General features: G+C 47.1%; 9 protein-coding genes across 9 annotated transcripts; 5 read left to right on the top strand and 4 right to left on the bottom strand.

Moving 5' to 3' along the window:
* Positions 1–773: 773 nt before the first annotated feature.
* On the top strand, positions 774–1,975 carry BJ212DRAFT_1368588 (uncharacterized protein). Its single transcript, XM_041336190.1, has 4 exons — positions 774–1,059; positions 1,115–1,261; positions 1,323–1,616; positions 1,668–1,975. The coding sequence occupies exons 1-4, from the start codon at positions 916–918 to the stop codon at positions 1,770–1,772; spliced, it is 690 nt and encodes a 229-aa protein (XP_041190884.1). The 5' UTR covers positions 774–915; the 3' UTR covers positions 1,773–1,975.
* Positions 1,976–2,599: 624 nt separating this feature from the next.
* On the top strand, positions 2,600–4,180 carry BJ212DRAFT_1482922 (carbohydrate esterase family 4 protein; the record flags this gene model as incomplete). The annotated part of the gene is made up of 14 exons (XM_041340526.1): positions 2,600–2,655; positions 2,712–2,757; positions 2,805–2,889; positions 2,947–3,007; positions 3,055–3,079; positions 3,130–3,295; positions 3,349–3,370; positions 3,419–3,547; positions 3,600–3,626; positions 3,674–3,707; positions 3,759–3,814; positions 3,866–3,916; positions 3,970–3,994; positions 4,046–4,180. The coding sequence occupies 14 exons, from the start codon at positions 2,600–2,602 to the stop codon at positions 4,178–4,180; spliced, it is 918 nt and encodes a 305-aa protein (XP_041190885.1).
* A 328-nt stretch (positions 4,181–4,508) lies between these two features.
* On the bottom strand, positions 4,509–6,505 carry BJ212DRAFT_1448047 (Alpha/Beta hydrolase protein; the record flags this gene model as incomplete). The annotated part of the gene is made up of 9 exons (XM_041338487.1): positions 4,509–4,765; positions 4,815–5,410; positions 5,457–5,556; positions 5,606–5,644; positions 5,702–5,910; positions 5,957–6,034; positions 6,090–6,174; positions 6,231–6,329; positions 6,382–6,505. 9 exons carry the CDS (start codon positions 6,503–6,505, stop codon positions 4,509–4,511), a joined length of 1,587 nt encoding a protein of 528 aa, XP_041190886.1.
* A 184-nt stretch (positions 6,506–6,689) lies between these two features.
* BJ212DRAFT_437019 (carbohydrate esterase family 4 protein) lies at positions 6,690–8,679 on the bottom strand. The gene is made up of 13 exons (XM_041343194.1): positions 8,388–8,679; positions 8,288–8,333; positions 8,209–8,237; positions 8,042–8,095; positions 7,968–7,992; positions 7,746–7,911; positions 7,671–7,692; positions 7,488–7,616; positions 7,405–7,431; positions 7,319–7,352; positions 7,157–7,263; positions 7,079–7,103; positions 6,690–7,021 (listed from the first exon to the last, which is right to left on the bottom strand). The coding sequence occupies exons 1-13, from the start codon at positions 8,441–8,443 to the stop codon at positions 6,875–6,877; spliced, it is 867 nt and encodes a 288-aa protein (XP_041190887.1). The 5' UTR covers positions 8,444–8,679; the 3' UTR covers positions 6,690–6,874.
* Positions 8,583–10,459, bottom strand: BJ212DRAFT_436587 (carbohydrate esterase family 4 protein). The gene is made up of 15 exons (XM_041343193.1): positions 10,433–10,459; positions 10,267–10,379; positions 10,165–10,210; positions 10,034–10,118; positions 9,916–9,976; positions 9,844–9,868; positions 9,628–9,793; positions 9,553–9,574; positions 9,365–9,493; positions 9,281–9,307; positions 9,197–9,230; positions 9,087–9,142; positions 8,987–9,037; positions 8,912–8,936; positions 8,583–8,859 (listed from the first exon to the last, which is right to left on the bottom strand). Exons 2-15 carry the CDS (start codon positions 10,320–10,322, stop codon positions 8,722–8,724), a joined length of 921 nt encoding a protein of 306 aa, XP_041190888.1. The 5' UTR covers positions 10,323–10,379; positions 10,433–10,459; the 3' UTR covers positions 8,583–8,721.
* Positions 10,460–11,379: 920 nt separating this feature from the next.
* Positions 11,380–11,731, top strand: BJ212DRAFT_436564 (uncharacterized protein). The gene has a single exon (XM_041343192.1). The coding sequence runs from the start codon at positions 11,470–11,472 to the stop codon at positions 11,662–11,664; it is 195 nt and encodes a 64-aa protein (XP_041190889.1). The 5' UTR covers positions 11,380–11,469; the 3' UTR covers positions 11,665–11,731.
* Positions 11,398–13,826, top strand: BJ212DRAFT_1368650 (amino acid/polyamine transporter I). The gene is made up of 9 exons (XM_041336191.1): positions 11,398–11,889; positions 11,946–12,022; positions 12,075–12,129; positions 12,174–12,343; positions 12,401–12,511; positions 12,560–12,613; positions 12,667–12,914; positions 12,966–13,171; positions 13,228–13,826. Exons 1-9 carry the CDS (start codon positions 11,777–11,779, stop codon positions 13,451–13,453), a joined length of 1,260 nt encoding a protein of 419 aa, XP_041190890.1. The 5' UTR covers positions 11,398–11,776; the 3' UTR covers positions 13,454–13,826.
* An 810-nt stretch (positions 13,827–14,636) lies between these two features.
* Positions 14,637–16,662, bottom strand: BJ212DRAFT_437263 (agmatinase). Its single transcript, XM_041343196.1, has 10 exons — positions 16,590–16,662; positions 16,188–16,534; positions 16,023–16,138; positions 15,613–15,968; positions 15,385–15,556; positions 15,204–15,303; positions 15,085–15,152; positions 14,980–15,034; positions 14,802–14,932; positions 14,637–14,751 (listed from the first exon to the last, which is right to left on the bottom strand). The coding sequence occupies exons 2-10, from the start codon at positions 16,324–16,326 to the stop codon at positions 14,692–14,694; spliced, it is 1,197 nt and encodes a 398-aa protein (XP_041190891.1). The 5' UTR covers positions 16,327–16,534; positions 16,590–16,662; the 3' UTR covers positions 14,637–14,691.
* A 116-nt stretch (positions 16,663–16,778) lies between these two features.
* BJ212DRAFT_1448051 (MATE efflux family protein) lies at positions 16,779–18,815 on the top strand (the record flags this gene model as incomplete). Its single annotated transcript, XM_041338488.1, has 11 exons — positions 16,779–16,947; positions 17,004–17,123; positions 17,175–17,468; positions 17,516–17,807; positions 17,856–17,944; positions 17,993–18,019; positions 18,068–18,207; positions 18,258–18,338; positions 18,388–18,436; positions 18,488–18,601; positions 18,649–18,815. 11 exons carry the CDS (start codon positions 16,779–16,781, stop codon positions 18,813–18,815), a joined length of 1,542 nt encoding a protein of 513 aa, XP_041190892.1.
* Positions 18,816–18,861: the final 46 nt, after the last annotated feature.

Below are 18,861 nucleotides of genomic sequence, written 5' to 3' on the forward strand. Positions count from 1 at the left end.
CTGGGTCCGCATCTTTCATTCGTACTCACCCAGCGCTCACGTCTTCATTCAAACTGAAGCCTTGATCAAACTTATTGCTTATTGCCTTACAGCAAACACCGGTCCATTGGTACTGTGGTTTGCCACAAGTACGGTATACCATGTGTTGAATCATTGACGGACTTTCAAGCTGTCACGAGTACACAACTTCCGGGCCGCAACTAAGTATGCCCTCAGGTGACACTAACATGACGGGGCGAGGCAAACGAAGGGCGTGGGGCGAAAAGCCGAGGACGACTCTTTCTGCATCGTGCGCGGGCCGTCCAGTTGGATAACGAGAGGCACTCTCTCGATGGAGTTACTTAGTGGCTCCGAATGGTGAGTGACCTCATTCAAGTTCATTGAATACTTGAAGGAGTTGAGTTTTAACACAAACTATGAAGATCAGGCTACAGGGACCACCTTCGGGTTCTTAGCCAATTTGAGCATCTCTTATTTGGCTGTGTCTTAGGCATCAGGTGTCAAGACTATGAGGTCTTTGCCCTTGATGTGATTGATGCGCAAGGCATTCGTACTTCCCACTCTGTTGGGAGCCGACCTACTTCGGAATGTTAACAGGGCACTACACACTCTTCATTCAAGCTCGTATGTAGGGCATTCTGGAGCATTATAATTTAATTTTGTTTAAGTAGCTTTAAGATTTGTGCTGGACCAAGTGTGACACGAGATGTAGGGATACACGAATCAGTGGTGGTCGGCAATAGTAAGTCTTATCTTTCATTATCCGAACTAGCGTCCGAGCCGGAGTGTTGGGGCCACCCCGAGCCGTCGCATGCCAGCATTTCAACCCGTGTCATACCGACCTTAGGAAATCACTCGAGTGAAACTTGGTCAGTACCGTATTCGACGCAACATAACAAGTTTTCTACAGCAGCCATGTCAGACCCCGTTGCTTCGAACTCTAGCTCCCTATGCATGTACATGAAGAACTACCCTGGTACACTGGTCGCATATGTCAAGTATTTCGGGAATATCGACGACAATGTGGTTCATGTCGAGATGTCTAACATTGACTCAAAGGTAAGTGTAGGGCAATGCACTTCCTGTACTTAACGGGCATTGACGAATATACCAGGGCATGACACTTCTGTATAAGCTCCAGTCTGAACTCTCCGAGCCAGAGTCGATTAGGGTACCGTTTAATCCACCGCTTTCAAAATATGATGATGCCAAACCCCGCCTTTTGAGTATGAAGACAGAGGCGCTTAAAGGTCTTGGTATGGTACGTGTCTGCAAGCAATATTGCTTTCAATGTGTCTTGTATCTGATTCATCTACTTTTAGCTCAAAGTTCCCCAATTGACCACATTCCGATTTCCCCCCAAAGCTATCATGACACCATTCATTTTTCTTGCATACTTTTATCTTCTTGCACCCCCACCCCCTGGCACAACATTCTTCTCTATCCCCGCCACCAACGTGGATGCGTTCTTCTCCCCGGCACACGCGTTTGGAGGCTTCACCGGTTTCGGGTTTTCTGTTCGAACTCTTGCTACGATACTCGGTGTTATTCACAGCGCTGAAGGGCTGTATACCTTGTCGCTTTGTAGGCGTTTCGTAAAAGGCTCTGTAGTGACGGTGAGTTTGTTTCACGAGTCTTCGAGTCTTGCGCTTTAACTTTACGTTCAGGCTGCTTATGTGGGCTGTAGTGTGTTGTTCGGAGTTCACATATGGAAAGACCTCAAAAAGCGTGTTGAGGAGAAACGTACTGAAGCCGCCACGAAGTTCGAATGATTGACATGGATCCTATTTTTAACTCACACCGAAGCGGTCCGCGCGGTATCGAGCTATAGGCTAAGTATTTGAAGTTTAGTTACTTAGGTAGGGGTCTGGGACACATTTTTCTTGTTATAAGGTTCAGGTGCCGATCCCACCCCACGTCGATTTACATAATATCAGTAGAGTCACCACTCGACTTTACAAATTGTCCATGGTAGTAAAAACTAATGCATGCCAGTCAGCCCAAACAACTAGAGTTTCCAAATATGGACATGTCAAACAAATTCAAATTTGACCTCATCGGAAGTTCTTTGCAAAGAACACCCGCGACTCAAGCTTCAAGCTATGGCAGAAATCGATTACCTCAATCGCAGTGGTGTTTCAATCTTTTACATGATGTGACCATGATGTTTCTGGATCTATGCGAGGTTTCAGGCGAGCTTGCAAGTCTAACCTTGGCGATCATCAGTAGAGATCATCACAAAGATTAGACTCGGAAGATCCAACAATTGTCTTCCTTCTATTTGGTCTGTTTGACATCGGGCTGCCTTCTAACATGGCACAAGTACTCCCGAGTAAAGTGGAGGCACCCATCGCTGTATCGAGGTCTGGAAAGGCTTATCTTAAAATGCCTGCAAGCCTGGAACCAGCCTTCCGCCATACCGTGACGTTCCGTTGCCTTTCCCCGGCAACAATAGCCTAGGGTCATGTGGTTTGACACGGGACTCCTTCGAGTTGTACGTTCTTCATATATATAGCGCTGCGTTGCGGTTCTCACCATGATTCGGACTTAAGGACTCCCCTGTCGATACTGTCTGACCTCGTAGCGATAACGCACACTTATGACTAGAAAAATTCTCGTTGGATTCGGCGTAGATGTTGACGCTGTGGCTGGTTGGTACGTTGTTTTTCATTCGTAGATGATAAGGGTTAGCAATGGAAATTATGATGCAGGCTTGGATCCTATGGAGGAGAAGATTCACCATTGGATATCTCTCGAGTATGTTCGCATTGATGTTATATGATTATGAGCTTAAATCAGTGCAGGGAATGTATGCGGGAGAAGTTGGGGTACCCCGCCTTCTGAAGCTGTTTGATAAGTATAAGATCAAAACAACTTGGTTCATTCCCGGTCTGTCTCAAGTTCAATGCTCCAAAGACGCGAGGAACTGACGGGTAGCATATGTAGGTCATAGCTTGGAGACATTTCCGAAGCAAATGGAAGCAGTTCGGGATGCCGGTCATGAGATGTAAGCTTCCTTGAATGAGATCCTTATCTTGCTCATGTCACGCGCAGAGGGCTTCATGGATACTCCCATGAGGTAAGTGGTGATGATATCAATATTGGGCAAACAACTGAATATTTTCAAAGAACCCTGTCACTATGACTCTGGAACAACAATCCGACATCTTGGACCATACTTTTAAGCTTCTGACAGATTTCAATCATGGTGTTCCTCCGAAGGGCAGCGTCGCTCCTTGGTGGGAGACCAGCAAGGAGGGGACAGCACTGTTACTAGAAAAGGGCATTGAATATGGTCACCGTATATCACTACTCATCTCAAGCGAGGTATTGACACCTTTTGAACAGACCACTCCAATATGTGCCACGAGTGAGTCGGTATACCAGTCGTGAAATACTCAGACCTACATTCTTCCAGTTCGCAGATGTATTATCTTCGTGACGAAGATACATGGACAAAAATCGATTATCAGGCGAAAGCTCACACGTGGATGAAGCCGCTGCAAAAGGGTAAGGAAACTGGGCTCGTCGAGATTCCGGGTAACTGGTCTGTCAAATACATCACCAGTATTTCCCCCGCTGATTATATGTGTGGTAAGGTACCTTGACGATCTTCCCCCCATGATGTAAGACGCAAGTCATGCACAAAAGCAACATGCTGACACCAGTCAAGGTTCATTAAATCAAGTCCAAACTCGCATGGTTGGGTATGCCAACATGTCTAAAAACCTTTTCGCGTCTATTCACACATCCATCAGGTCAGCACTCAAGCTGTCGAGCAGCTTTGGAAAGATACATTCACTTACCTGTATAGGTAAGGATAAGATTGCTGGGTTTCAGCCCCTTGTTGATTAAAAGCAAACAGAGAAGAGGAGGATTTTGTATTTCCCATCAGCATCCACCCGGACGTTAGCGGGTCAGTCTCCACTTCTTACCATTTGAGCGTTCTGACCTCGATCTGTGATACAGTCGTCCACACGTACTTTTGATGCTGGTATATTTCACCCGACGTCCTCCTTGTTCTCCAACTCATTGGTGGTCATAGGAGAGATTCATTGAATGGATCAATACTCACGATGACATCCAGTGGCTGACCTTCTATGAAATGACTCAAGTTTTCAGAGCCACAAATGACCCAGCACCAGGTGCTGTCATGCCTAAGGGCTTCAAGAAAGCCTAAGCTTGTCTGTACAATGCAGTGCATCCTATACATTGCATTTGTGTTGAGACTTCTTCAAGCGCCATTGAATGTTTAACTAGTGATTTGTATTAGTATGTTCTATCAACTTGTCCTTGTGACACCTACGTCGCAAAGGCCATCACAATGACTTGCGATCTCCAACTAAATATTGCGAAAGGGGTCTATGAGGAAGGACAATAAACTTGCATTTTATTTCTTTTTTATATATAAAATCGATTCAAGATGTAGAACGTATTATACATCGATTTTCACTCGGAGGTCACCATCATCATTCTTAGATTACATGAGTGCGAGAATTGAACAATGTTTAGGATTCACCAGGCAATATCTTTGCAATGTTCATTAACTCGGCCCATCTCTTGTCTTCTGCCCACACGATGCTTTGGTCTTCCTGCAGGGTCAGAGCTTCGTCAAGCTTATGAATTGGCTTGCCCTGTTGCTCGAGGGCGGCGATCTCCTTGTCGAATGCATCAAGCCATTCAATTGCCTTCTTCGTCTGTGGATAATTCATGCTCGGAATACGGAGAGCCCAGAAGCAGCGGTCAGTTCCATGCGTGACCAACCCTGTTGCACGAGCTTCAGTAATAATCTCACACTATAGATGCTGATGTACCTTTTGGACGCAGTTGTTCTGGAGTCCAGCGGATCGCATATCTGAGAATTGGGAACCCCGCTTGTTGGAAATCTCTTGCAAACATCCTCACGGGGATGTGCACCTGTCCATCACTTAGAATATCTCCCATGTGCCTCATCGATTCTTCAACAGTTGCTGTACTCGGGAGCGTCCGGTACATGTTCACAAGCTTCTCAACGACGGGACGTGGGAAGTACCGCAAGACGTTAGGGTACACATCCTGTGGACCTTTAACCGGGTGCGCGATCGCGTAAAGGTACCACTCCTCGCTCAGATCGCCAATAGAAATGGTCTTGACTCCTTTCTCGCGCAGAGCACGAGCAAGGCCTCCCGACCGTTGCCAAGTCATTGGATCGGGTGTAGTAGGGATCCAATTGCCATCAAGACATCCTCGGTACGTGCCGTGCTCGACACCAACTTCATCTGTCTCTATTACCTTCATCATGGCTTTGATAGGAACTTTGGCAGGGTCTCTCAGAGTCTCCAAAACATCGGGGGCATTAGGATCGAGACCGAGGGTGCGGCAAAGGGCTTGGAAGGACTGCCTCAGTTCCAACGGGGTTTTAGGGATAGTCCTGCGGGCAATGAGTAAGTTAACAGTAAGTGATAAAAGTAACTCACATGATTGCGTTTGATTGCAAATGAGCAGAACGGAACGGAGAGTTCTGCCCTGGGGGCAGGTGCGAAAGGTGGTGCAAGATTTGGTGTACGGCATGGGCACCTGTTGCTCGTTGGCGATGCTGTGAGTTCAAAGGAAAATCTTCACTCACCAGCAGACAGCCCAGAAAGTTGGATATTACTCGGGTCACCTGCACATGTTGTCAGGATATCGACGAAATCTAGGCATGACGTGCGTTCAAGCTTACCTCCAAATGATGCAATATTCTCCGAAATCCACTGAAGCGCTAACCATTGATCTTTGAAGCCAAAGTTTCCGTCTATCTTGGGCTCGTCGCACGCAAGAAAACCAAGCACTGAGAGCCTATAGCCGATGTTGACATGAATTTCCTTCCTTAACTCGGCCACGTATTGGGACTGGGAGCTCAAGCCATGGGGTGAACCAAACTGAAGAAATCTGTGACAATGGGTCACCGAGAGTTATAGGTCTATGCACAACTTACCCTCCGTGAATGTATACTTTGACTGGCAGATTCGCTCCAGGTTTCGATGATGAATGACACGCAATATTGACAAACAGGCTGAAGAATGAAAGTATTAGATTTAGAGCGGGAAACGATATCCTGAATCGCTTACGGGTCTTCTGATGGCTCTCCGTAGCCCTTACGATCCACTGGTGCTGTGCCTGCACCCTGTCCATCATTCGAGGGCTGAACGCAGTCTAAGGCAATTCCGTCTTATGGCAATGATTTACAAGAGTGTAAATATTTGACATACGCTTAGTCTCATAAATGTAATCCTTGTCTTCGTATCGATAGTCAGGAGGTAGAGGCTTTGGGTCCTGAAAGCGAACAGGTGGCAACGCATAGGGCACCTCTAGGTACTTGGTTCAGCATGTGAGTGCAAAGGATCTGGTAGAAAACCTCACCTAAGAACACTGAAGCACCGTTTGTAGTTCTGCCACCCTTGACGGGACCGAACTTCGTCTCAACGACAACACTGACACCCTTCTGCAGCTCATCAGGGATGTGTGGGATACGTGGGACAGACATGTCTGCTTGGGGTGTAAGTGATAAGACGACTTGAGATACTCCAGTTGAATTTGGCAGTAGGGCCGGGGTGGGCAATCTTGAGTTCTTATAGGATCCATGATATGGACGTGCATGTGCCACCGAAACCTAGGTATTATCGATCACGAGGTGGGAGCTATATATTCAGGCTACATGGACGGATGAGTAAAGCGGGATGTTCGGAACGCCTCTTGTGACAATATATTATCAGCCCATTTTGGCGAACCTCCTATCGACCTCTACTTGCTAAACCGTTGCTTATCATCCATCAACTAGTCACTAGCGACAAGCGCTCAGAGGTATCACTTTATGTGTGATTTTCGACCACCTGGCGCTTTAGAGTCCATTCTACTACAGCCGTGCTTTACATTTCACATATCCTTTTGGCATCACAGCACCCGGAGGAGGATCATTCTTCGCTCTAAACCTCTCTGCCATTTCATGGAACGTAACCCACTTCACGTTGTCATGAGCATTGATCCATTCGATGAACCGTTCCTAAACGCAGGAATGCGGGTCACCTAGGGACGCTTGCAGATCATTAGAGCTACTCACTAGCATGAGTAATACCTGCGGACGTCTAAATCGAATAAATCAATCATTTTAAACCCGAAAGCAATGTATGAGGCTTACCCGCTGACATCCGGATGGATAGATAGCGGGAAAATGAAATCTTGTTCTTCCCTGTAAAGATACGTGAAGGTATCTTTCCAAAGCTGCTCGATGGCTTGAGGGGTGACCTGAGCGTAGTCAAGTCAGTAAACAGTTTGAGGAATTGTACCATGTTTTGCTTGCCCATCCATGAGAATTGCTGCTAGCCTTCATGAACCTAGGTTTTGCGTTAATGAAGCACGCTTTTCCATGTGAAGCATAAAGCGCACATCATTGGTGTCATGTCTTCGAGGTACCTTTGATGGAAAATTGAGTTATGATTGATCACTCCGGAAGGGGGGGACAATGTTACCAGCTAGCAGGTATTTCAACGAGACCTGTTTCTTTTCCCCTCTTAAGCGGCTTCATCCACGCGTTCGCCTTCGACTTGTAGTCGATTTTGGTCCACGTATCTTGGTCACGAAGGTAGTGCGCCTGAGAGCTGCAAACACGGTAGTCAATATCCAAGCGGGGTATGCATATCCTAGATTCTCACTCGCGAGACATGTTCGAATGATCTACATGAAAGTATAAGAACAACCCAGCATTATGTCACGACCTGTAGGCATACCGTACTCGATCCCTTTCTCTAGAAGGAGGTTAACGCCTTCCTTGCTTGTTTGCCACCACGGTGCCACATTGCCCTTTGGAGGCACACCATGGTTGAAGTCTGTGAGCAATTTATAAGTGTAATCAAGAATGTCACGTTGTTGCTCTGGCGTCAATGAATCTGGATTCTGTGTAAAATTGGTTGAGCCATCCGAGTTCAGTTGGGTTAAGTATGCGAAAGCACCTCATGCGAATAACCGTGGAGTCCGCTAGATAGCTATCAATTAATGGTCATCGTGATACAGACACAGGGCTAACATTTCATGACCTGCGTCCCTGACAGCTGCCATCTCGTTCGGGAACGTTTCCAAGCTATGACCTGCACATCAATGGTGTATATAAAACCCTGGTAACAAAACTCGAACTCACCTGGGATGAACCATGTAGCTTTGATGTTGTATTTATCAAGTAACTTCAATACTCGCCAAACGCCAACTTCGCCCGCATACATGCCCTAAAAGATCATGGAAAAAGTCTTACATGTCGAAAGTAATTTAATCATACGCGAGATATGTCCAAGGGCGAGTCCTCGCCACCGTACGAGCCTATCCTAAAATGGTCGCATAGAACAGTCATTTCGGAGCTCACAAAGAATAAAACTTACCATCCAGCCACAGCATCTACATCAACACCAAATCCTATGAGGATCTCGCGGGGCATCTTGTTAGATTAGTACTTCTGGCAAAAAAGTGACGAGAAAAGACTCCTTATATATCTTTAGAAAGACAAGGATCGCGGAAGAGATCTTCTGTTATGTGACCCCATGACTATGGGTTGTATTGCGGCCTATTGCGGCTCGCTCTTGGCGCAATCCATGACTTAATCTCCTGGGGCTTTCTACACGTGTAGGTTATCGAACCAAGTTGATAGAACACTGGTACACGTTATTCAATATTCATCCACGTGAAGAAGTCTTCGACAACACTATGTACAGCATTTCACAGACGCTGTGTGAAGCCTTTAGGCATTACGGCGCCTGATGCTGGTTCTTTTCTGGCTCTAAAATCTTGAGCCATCCCGTGTAAGGTTACCCAGTGTACGTTATCGTGGGTATTGACCCATTCAATAAAACGCTCCTAAGTATCGCCAGTTATTCAGAGAGCAAGGAGCGTGATAGATGGAACATACCAGCATAAGAAGCACGTGTGGACGACTGCACCAAGAAACTCAGAGACGCTCAAGTATCAAAGAGGGGAGACTGACCCGCTGACATCTGGGTGGATCGTGAGAGGGAACACGAAATCTTCCTCTTCTCTGAGTGATGTGATTAGACAGTAGATTGCAACAAAATTGGTATCATTACCTATACAGGTAAGTGAAAGTGTCTTTCCAAAGCTGCTCGACATCTCGAGTATTAACCTGTTGGATACGTGAATGAAACATCTCAGAAGTGCTTCAAACGTGATGACACACCCAACCATGCGAGTTTGAGCTTGACTTAATGAACCTAGATTAATGTCAGTATGTTGAACTTGTACACAAGTCGCAGGATCTGACATCATTGGGGGAAGATCATCAAGGTACCTTTCCAAATGTGTAAGATGCATGAGGTGGAAGACACCAGTGATACAATCGACGGACCAGTTAGCAGGAATTTCGACGAGTCCCGTCTCCTTGCCTCTTTGCAGCGGCTTCATCCACGTGTGAGCTTGCGCCTGGTAGTCGATCTTCGTCCACGTATCTTCATCACGAAGATAATACATCTGCGAACTGTAAGAATGCGACCATTACTATGAGCGATCACTGGCAGGACTGGTATACCGCCTTACTCGTGGGACATGTTGGAGTGATCTGTTAAAATGATGTCAATACCTTGCTTGTAATGAGTAGCAATGTATTGTGACCATATTCAATGCCCTTGTCTAACAACAGTGCCGTCCCCTCCTTACTGGTTTCCCACCAAGGGGCGACGCTGCCCTTTGGGGGAATGCCATGATTGAAATCAGTAAGAAGCTTGTAGGTGTAGTCCAAAATGTCTCGCTGTTGTTCCAGGGTCATAGAGACAGGGTTCTTTGGAAACATTCAGTTACATGTTTGATATCGATGTCGTGGTCACTTACCTCATGGGAGTATCCATGGAGACCTCTGCGCATGACATGAGAAACATAAGGGTCTCATCCAAGGAAGCTTACATTTCATGACCGGCATCTCGAACTGCTTCCATTTGCTCCGGAAATGTCTCCAAGCTATGCCCTATATATGCGATCAATCAATTACACATATCTTGAGAGCATTGAACTTGGGACCGACCAGGGATAAACCAGGTTGTTGTGATCTTATACTTATCAAATAGCTTCAGAAGACGAGGCACTCCAACTTCTCCCGCATACATTCCCTGCCTGACTTGAGCTCTCAATCATATAAAGTTACCGTGACCATACTCGGGAAATATCCAACGGAGAATCTTCTCCCCCATAGGACCCAAGCCTACAAAATAGTCCTCAGTGCTGATTCTTTTCATGATCAAACGGAAAACGACATACCAACCAGCCACAGCATCAACATCTACGCCAAAACCAATGAGAACTTTTCTAGGCATTAGGTACTCGTGGCTCGCAAGGAGATTCAGACAGTGTTGATGGGGAATCCTTAAGTCCTAGTCATGGTGAGAATGTCGATGCAGCAATATATATATACGAGGGAACATACGGTACAGTCCCATGACCCTTGCCAAGGACCGGCAACAGGAGGCGGCAGCGAATGTTCACTCAAACGATCTCAGATAAGCCTAGCAGACAACGACGCGGCGATGGATTTACTCTAGAGCATGACTCTCAGCTGAACTCGAGAATTCGCATCGTTCTGCTGCAATTGACAGTGCACATTTTGCAGATGTTTGACCAAACCTATAAATCTGTTCGCGAATTCCAAGGGAATTGAAGCAAGTACGAATGTAATGCAGTGGTAATGATTACTGTTGCAGTTGCAGTTGAACATCTACAAACTTTCGGAGTTGGATGATTGGTGCCAGCGGTGGTGGCGGTGTAAAACATGTCCACATTTAGTAGCTCTCGGAGTGTTTGATTTCTATTTATTAATTTATGTAACTCAAGGACATTTCAACGTGGCGGTCTTTCGAACACGAACCTGTGCTGCAGGAATCCCCGACACTCAACGTTATTAGGAGGAGGGTTCTGTCGGATACAAAAAGGAAACTGTCAAGACGCGGTGCCTATCATATATGGGCTGTGTTGGGGATAACATAAAGGTATAATGCGGGCAAGTTCGCGTTCGAGATGACAAGTTGGTGCGTAACTTATCTCGTTGAATTCGGCGCCCTAGTCGGGTATAATAGGACACACCCCCTCCTCCTACCCCCTCCGCCACCCTCTCTTCATCCATATCTTGAACAACATCGCGCGAGGCAAAGCAAAATCAATCGCGCAAGCGCCGCGGCCGTTACGATCATTTATGGCATAAGTACCCCATTGAGCATGTGCCTTTTGTTATCCGAACTCCACATTGTCAAGCATGCAGGCAACACGTCACAATTTGTCAAGAGATAAGTGATATTTTTACCGTGACGTATATCCTTCCGGCGGGAGGCTCGACAGTCGACATGACCCTAGTAACTTATATCAGGCGCCCATCCGGCTCTTATCTCTAACTCGACTGATATATTTGCCGTTAAAGAAGAGTAAGAACCCAGTGTCCTGTTGTCATCGCGTCCGAGCTTGATTGACAAAATGTCGATCAGCGAGAAGCAGGCGGAAGTCAGCGTCAACACTTCTAGCATCAAGGGCTACCCCACTCCACCACGCAATGCAGACGATAAGCTACTCGCTGAACTTGGCTACAAAGCCGAGTTCAAACGCGAGTTCTCGGTCAGTCCCTCCTTAACAACCGCCCGTATGGAAGCCAAAATAATTCTGGCCAGATGATCGAGACAATTGCTTTTGCCTTCTCAATTATGGGTGTGGTGGCTTCTGTAACATCGACATTCTCATTTCTATTGGTCTCAGGTGTGTGCCTACTCTTCAATGGCAACTACGAATGATGCCGAGGTCCGTAGGTGGTCACGTTGGAATGGTCTGGGGATGGCTGATCCCCTGTTTCTTTGTCATGACGGTGGCATCTTCAATGGCGGAGCTGGTATCATCAATGCCGTAAGTATCTTCCACAATACCGTGAGTTGGGACCTCATATGCCCGTTTTCGCCTAGGACTTCTGCTGGCCTCTATTACTTTTCCGCTAAACTCGCACCTCCGAAATACTCTGCATTAGCGAGCTGGATCACAGGTTGGAAAAACATTTTATACAATAAACTCTCATTTCATCATGGGGTTTCCAGGATGGGCCAATATCACGGGCCAAGTTACTCTCGTGTGTTCCATTGACTTTACATGGTTCGTTAAGCAGTATTACACTTCCTGTGACTTACTTTGTGTAGTGCACAGATGATCGCTACCGCGATTGCAGTGAGCTCTGATGGAGCAACGATAGTGAGCTCTGGTGCTACATACGGCATCTTACTTGCCATTCTATTCACCCATGGCCTGGTGTGCTCTGCTGCTACGAACGTATTGGCCCGCTTAAATCTGTTTTATGTGATTGTCAACGGCAAGTATTGGTTTACAAGGTGTAGATGAACTTCCGGATCCCATTTTCTTTCAACAGTTGGTACCACTATAGCCGCCATCATTGCTCTACTCGTCTGTTCTGGCGACAATAAAGTATCCACCAAAGATGCCTTCACTATGTTCGAGAACAACACAGGATGGAGCAATAGTGAGTACTGGCCCATAATCTGAGGGTATGGACCAACCGCGTGTACAGATGGATGGGCTTTCCTTCTTGCTTTCACAGCTCCGATGTGGACGCTCACGGGCTGTGAGTAGGCGGATGTCATCTGCGGATGTACTATTAACTTCAGAGAATTCCAGATGACTCCGCTGCGCACATCTCTGAAGAGGTAGCCGGTGCTCAGCGTACAGCACCCATTGCAATCCTCGTGGGTGTATTCGGGACGCAAGTACTGGGCTGGCTTCTCTCCATCGCGTGCTCCTTCGCAACGGCTTCAGTATCCAACTTATTGACAGGTGCCTTACCACTTCCCATGGGTCAGCTCTTTCTGGATGTACTTGGAAAAAGAGGGATGCTGGCAATATGGAGTTTTATCATTGTCGTCCAGGTACGGTGAATATTTATCATTATCTGTTTGCGTGAATAATCGGATGATCAGTTCGTGACGGGAGCTGCACAAGGAGTTGACGCATCTCGTGTCGTCTTCGCTTTTGCGAGAGATAATGCTCTTCCTGGCTCTCGTTGGTGGAAGCGGATCAACCGGCACACACAAACTCCTGTAAATGCTGTCTGGTTGGTAATGGCTAGTGCCGCCGTCTGTGGCTTGTTAGGCTTCTCCGCTGCTGCACTTTCATCCCTTGCAGGGTACGTTGGACCTCACTTTGCAAAGTCTATATCCTCAGGAATTATCCACGTTCCAGAGCCTCCGTCATCGGCTTGTACGTGTCTTATGCAACACCTATCTTCCTTCGTATCACATCGGGCCGTGATAAGCTAGTCCCTGGCTCCTTCAGCCTGGGAAGGTGGTATATGCCTATTGGGATCATAGCAGTTGCATGGGTAACATTCATTGTTGTATTATTATTCTTCCCCCCATCACAAACAGCCACCCCAGCGGGGATGAGTACGTATATCGACCGATTCTGAAGGACTTGATTCGGTTGCTGACAGGATGGTACAGACTATGCTGTTGTGATTATCATGGGCGTTTTTGTCTTTGCATCTATCTCTTGGGTCGTTTCAGCGCACAAGTGGTTCCATGGCCCGATCAAGAATATTGATGATTCCATATCGTCTTTAGAGGGGAAAGAGCTTTGAAAGGTGACATTTGGTCCATTGTTGTCAAAGCGCATCCGTAGATGTTGGTGACGTAGGTGCAATCGTTCTGCACCTACTCAGTCGAAATAGAGAAGCAATACCTGTGCATATATCCTATTTAAATTTGACAAATATGTATAGTGCATCTATTCTGTCTCAAATCAAGAATATAAGGTTACTTACCGGCGTCCGGTGAACGGGCCACCGATGCGCTCTGACTTGTTATCCGATATACACATGCACACTGGTTACCAAGATTCAGAGCTGTTATCCTTCTGCTCAAAACTGAGGTATCACATGTGCGACACGTGCACGATGCAAATTTTACACTCCATTTTTGCTTGAATCATGTCCGAGTCACGTATTTCGGGCCCGGCAGCCCCCTAGGGACGGCGGCCTAAGTACACAAAAAGCTAAGGTGACGTTTTAAGCCCGCGGTCAGTATGTAATGCAACACGTATCGACCGCCTGCTTCGCATCCATCATGACACATGAAGCACATGAAAGCATGGCGAAATAACGGTGAGGGGTGCCCTGCAGCTGGAGTGTCATCCAGTGGTGCCAAGATTCTATTCTAGATCGAGTACGTTAGCATACGACGTAAACGAACGTGGTTATTGTAATATACGCAGGATCCGGATTCTTGTAGAATATAACGAGACCAACTGTATGTTGTGTATACTGATTGAGCCTAGAGGAACGCCTGTCTTCCTTCTATCAGGGTCTGCGTTAAAGTTGATTTTCACAACCGCGCTGATCTTTATGACCTTCCTTTTCGGGATAGAGAACCGCTGATCTTCGAAAACCACGATATTTACAATTGCTCAATGGCGCGAGTACCATGTGCTCGATGTGTTACATGAAGGCTGTGATCGGATATCTGAAATCCCTATCCAATGATGTCGTACAGTGCGGTTCGAACGCAAATAGTGATTACTCTACGACCAACGGCATTTGATACAGGACTAAACTAATAATGCATAGATGGGATCTCAAATGAAACAGGAATTGAGTAGAAATTTATCTGAGGAAAACAGCTAACTTGATCTGAGGTAAGATTGGTCTTCTTAATTCGCGACTTTACCCAAGGGGGTTTTGGCCATGACACTGATGACCTCGAAAAGTACCTGTGAAGCTAGGGTTAAAAACGGTTCGGAATTTGATATACATGACGTACGTCGGCTGCGGCCATGGTCGTAAGCTCTGCATTGGTATCATATGCAGGAGCAACTTCAACAATATCGGCCGAGACAATGTGGAGACCATCCAGGCCTCTGAGGATAGTACGTAACTCGCGTGTAGACCAGCCTTCCAATAACTGAGATTATCGTCTAAATAATGATGTACGAACTCACCGCCAGTTTCCGGGGTGCCCGTCGCAGGAGCGAATGCGGGATCGATTGAATCAATCTGTAATAAGTTGATTGACCACTCATCAGCGAGATGAAATGCCAACACACATCAATGGACAAATAAACGGGTCGATCGCCGACAGTCTTCCGAATCTTTTCGATAATTCCGTCGGTGCCTATGAGATGTTCAGATAATGATCGATAACCAATGGTCGGCCTTGTTTCACCTATGGTATCGATCTCACGGGCTTCGATTCGTTGGAAGCCAGAGGCGTCGTCATTAGCATAATCGGCTGGTCCTGATAGTGTGGTCCGGATAGCGCCATGCTAGATATTCAATGATAAACTAGGATCAAAGAATTCGGTGATAGAAATGGGTATTGGAAGGTAAGGAAATAAGATACTTGCAATAGAGCTTCCGTTCTTAATCAGACCCTCCTGACTAGCCCAGTAAAAATATGTGCCGTGATTAATAGCGGCCTGATCGGAAGGGGCGCCTCCAAACACTGAAGGTTTCCAGGTATCTAAGTGGGAATCAAAGTGGATGACAGAAATTGGGCCATATGCAGAGTGAATGGACCTGGGTGCGTAATATTGAGCACTGGTTGCAAATTACGCATTAAAAACAAAACGAACCTAAGCAAAGGCAGAACGATCGTGTGGTCACCACCAAGTGTGACTATACGTGGATGATTCTTTCCGTCGACCGAAATTGGAACGAGGGGCTTGCCGGTGAGAGCGTCCTTGCCAAGTGGGGAAAAGGCAGGTCGGTGAAGGAGCTCCTTGTGCCCGCCTTCGATTTGCTGGATGGCGTACTTGTTGTCGTAGGGCGTGACTGGGATGTCACCGCAATCTACAATTTTGAGTCCAGAAAGGAATGGGTTGACCTCAAGGGGAACGTTGTATCCTCCATACAAGGTCAACCGACGGGATCCGGTACGAATACCAGCAGGCCCGAACCGGGCACCAGGGCGGTAGGATGTCCCTGTATCCTGTGCAGAACACTCGAATAAACCTTTTAAATAAACAGAGATGTGATGACGTACAAAAGGGGCACCGATAAATGCGATGTCAAAGGTAGTATCTCGGTCCTTGCCAAGACATTGTACCCAAGGTAGCTTCGCAAATGTGGTAATTCCAGAAAAAATGGAGTCCGCAGTCACTGCATTGCCGGTGAGCGGCAGTTAAAAGGGGGATATTTTATTGTATACCTTCATCGTCTCCTGGATACATGGCTTGGTAGGGATATTTGACATAATTCAGAGGAATTTGGTCTTCGTGGTGATGGTCGTGTGCGAGGCCAACGGCAGCGAACACCAAAGCGAACAGAGTAACAGTTTGCGATTTCATCTCGGGGGAGAATTCTAGAGGGTAGGTCCTGATGAGTTTCAATGAGCGTTAGGCTGCCTAAAAAGCTTTTCTTGCGGGAAAAAAAATCGTATCTCATGACCCGCTATCACGCCACGAGTACCGCAAAAAATGGTGGTTCTGTCTTGATAACATCACAGGTGCAAGATGCTTTCCGCCATGAGGCAGAAACGCAAGACCCAACCCCAATCTATGAATCTTATCAGAGACAGTGAAATGGAAATGAATCGGAAAAATCGGCTCACAAAAATATTCCACTGGAGATGGGATCAAACACGATGCAAGCCTCGTTTTGAGAAGGATACATGTTGTCTCAGAGGATTTCGGAAGGGAATCGGCATGGGACAATCCGAGGTTCCGTTATATAGTCCGCTGCCTCGGAATCCGTTATAAACACTGTAGATTGGTAGCGTCTATTCACCCAGTTTCGCATCATGTCACCTACCGGATCCATGGATGAAACGGCACCCCTCCTCCCCAACGCTCGGCGCACACAGCAGCAACTGAATGTCCATTCCCTTCAGAACTTTCCCGAAGTGGCAGGAGAGAACCGAACAATTGGGCCCCGCCTTGTCGCCTCCCTTGTCATCGATTCAATCCCTGGTAGGATGGACTTCGTCAGCCTCAAGAAGCATGTACTAACAAGCGATGTCAATCAGTCATTTTGTCCTACATTTTACAGAATTCTATCCAGACAGTGTCGATCGTGATCACAGGCCGTCTGGGCCCAGAAGAACTTTCTGCGGCGGCATTTTCGATGATGCTGGCCTACGTTACTGGCGAGTAGTCCCGTCGATTCTCTTTTGCAAGGATGATCCCACGTCCTGTAGGCTGGTGCATTGCGCTGGGAGGGGGATCAGCCCTCGATACCCTAGGCTCTCAGGCGTTTACTGGAGGAAGTCGTTCCACTGATCTGTCTGTGCATTTCCAGCGTTGCGTGGTGTTACTTTGGATTCTTCTGATTCCCGTCGGCGTGCTCTGGGTATTCATGGAGCCTGTCCTGCTGGCTATCAAAGAGCCCCCTCGTCTTTGCAAGGACGTGCAAAATATTCTGCGGATCTTGTTGTTCGGCGCGCCTGGATATATTGCTTTCGAGTCCCTCAAGAAATACCTACAATGTCAAGGTCAGTTGCATGCCGAGCATTCGTCCGTTGACTTACAGGATATGCAGGAATTATGAAGATCGCTACTTGGGTACTGATCATCGTATCGCCAATCAATATCGCCCTAAACATTTTCCTGGTCCATTATACTTCATTGGGCATGCTTGGCTGCCCTGTTGCGCTTTCCATCACATACTGGTGTGCATTTTTCCTCTTGATTGCGATGACGTCGATGTCTTCCATGCATAAACAAAACGCTACGTGGGGTGGTTTTCAACCCAAGGCTGTCTTCAACATCGAGAGCTGCATCGGGTTCCTCAAGTTGGCACTCCCGGGTATCTTAATGGTAGGCACAGAATGGTGAGCTGTGACTGCCCCCAACTCGGGCGTCCCACTTACTGTAAACAGGGCTGCATTCGAAATAGTAGCTCTTGCAGCCGGCCGGCTGGGAGAGCTTCCACTGGCGGCGCAGTCTGTCATCATGACCACCGACCAAAGTATGGATTTCCCTGATGCATCTCGTAATGTATTAACCAGATCTATAGTCATAAGCACGCTGCCTTTTGGATTCGGTTAGTGTCCAGTGTGATAAACGATTCATGCGTCTGACATTTCACCAGGGGTCGTCGCCTCAAATCGCGTCGGAAACCTGATCGGGGCACGAACGGCCATCGGCGCAAGGAACGCAGCCCACGCTATTGCTTTTATTAGCGTCATCGTTGGCTTCATAGTGATGATGATCATGTTAGCAGCCAGAAATGTACGTCAACGATCGTCTCGCATTGAACCTTTGTGCCAAACGACAGATAGAAATTTGGCTATATCTTCAGCGATGACGAGGACGTCGTCCGGCTTGTCAGCAAAGTAATGCCTTTAGTCGCTTCATTTCAAGTGAGTACATTTCATGTGCGATATCTATAAATTGAAAGAATACCGTAAGATCGCCGACGGTCTGGCAAATTCCTGCGGTGGTGTCCTTCGCGGTCAAGGTGAGCAAACGTTTGGTGTGAGATGGGAAATTCACTTATCAACGCTGTCAGGCAAACAACACCTTGGCGCCATGTTTAACCTTGTTGCATACTACATTCTTGCATTACCGATCGGAATCACCCTCGCGTTCAAGACTGGTCTTGGCCTGCAGGGCCTCTGGATCGGTGGGCATCCCGTGCCTCTTGTGAGACTACTGCTCATCCTCATTCAGGTCAAGTCATCGGCCTCTTCACAGTAGGCCTATCTGAATATGGTATGGTATGGCTCGGGACAAGCTGGGACCGAGAGATACAGAAAGGAATCAAGAGGAACGCCGAAGAAGCAAAGCGAAGGGCGTTGGCTGAACAGATACGTCAGGAAGACGGTTTAACGAATTGACCTGGGAGACTTCACAGGGGCACAGGACTGATAAAGAACGCGTGTT

The sequence above is a fragment of the Suillus subaureus genome, assembly GCF_016647635.1.
Source record: "Suillus subaureus strain MN1 chromosome Unknown BJ212scaffold_25, whole genome shotgun sequence".
In the NCBI taxonomy this organism is placed as follows: Eukaryota; Fungi; Basidiomycota; class Agaricomycetes; order Boletales; family Suillaceae; genus Suillus; species Suillus subaureus.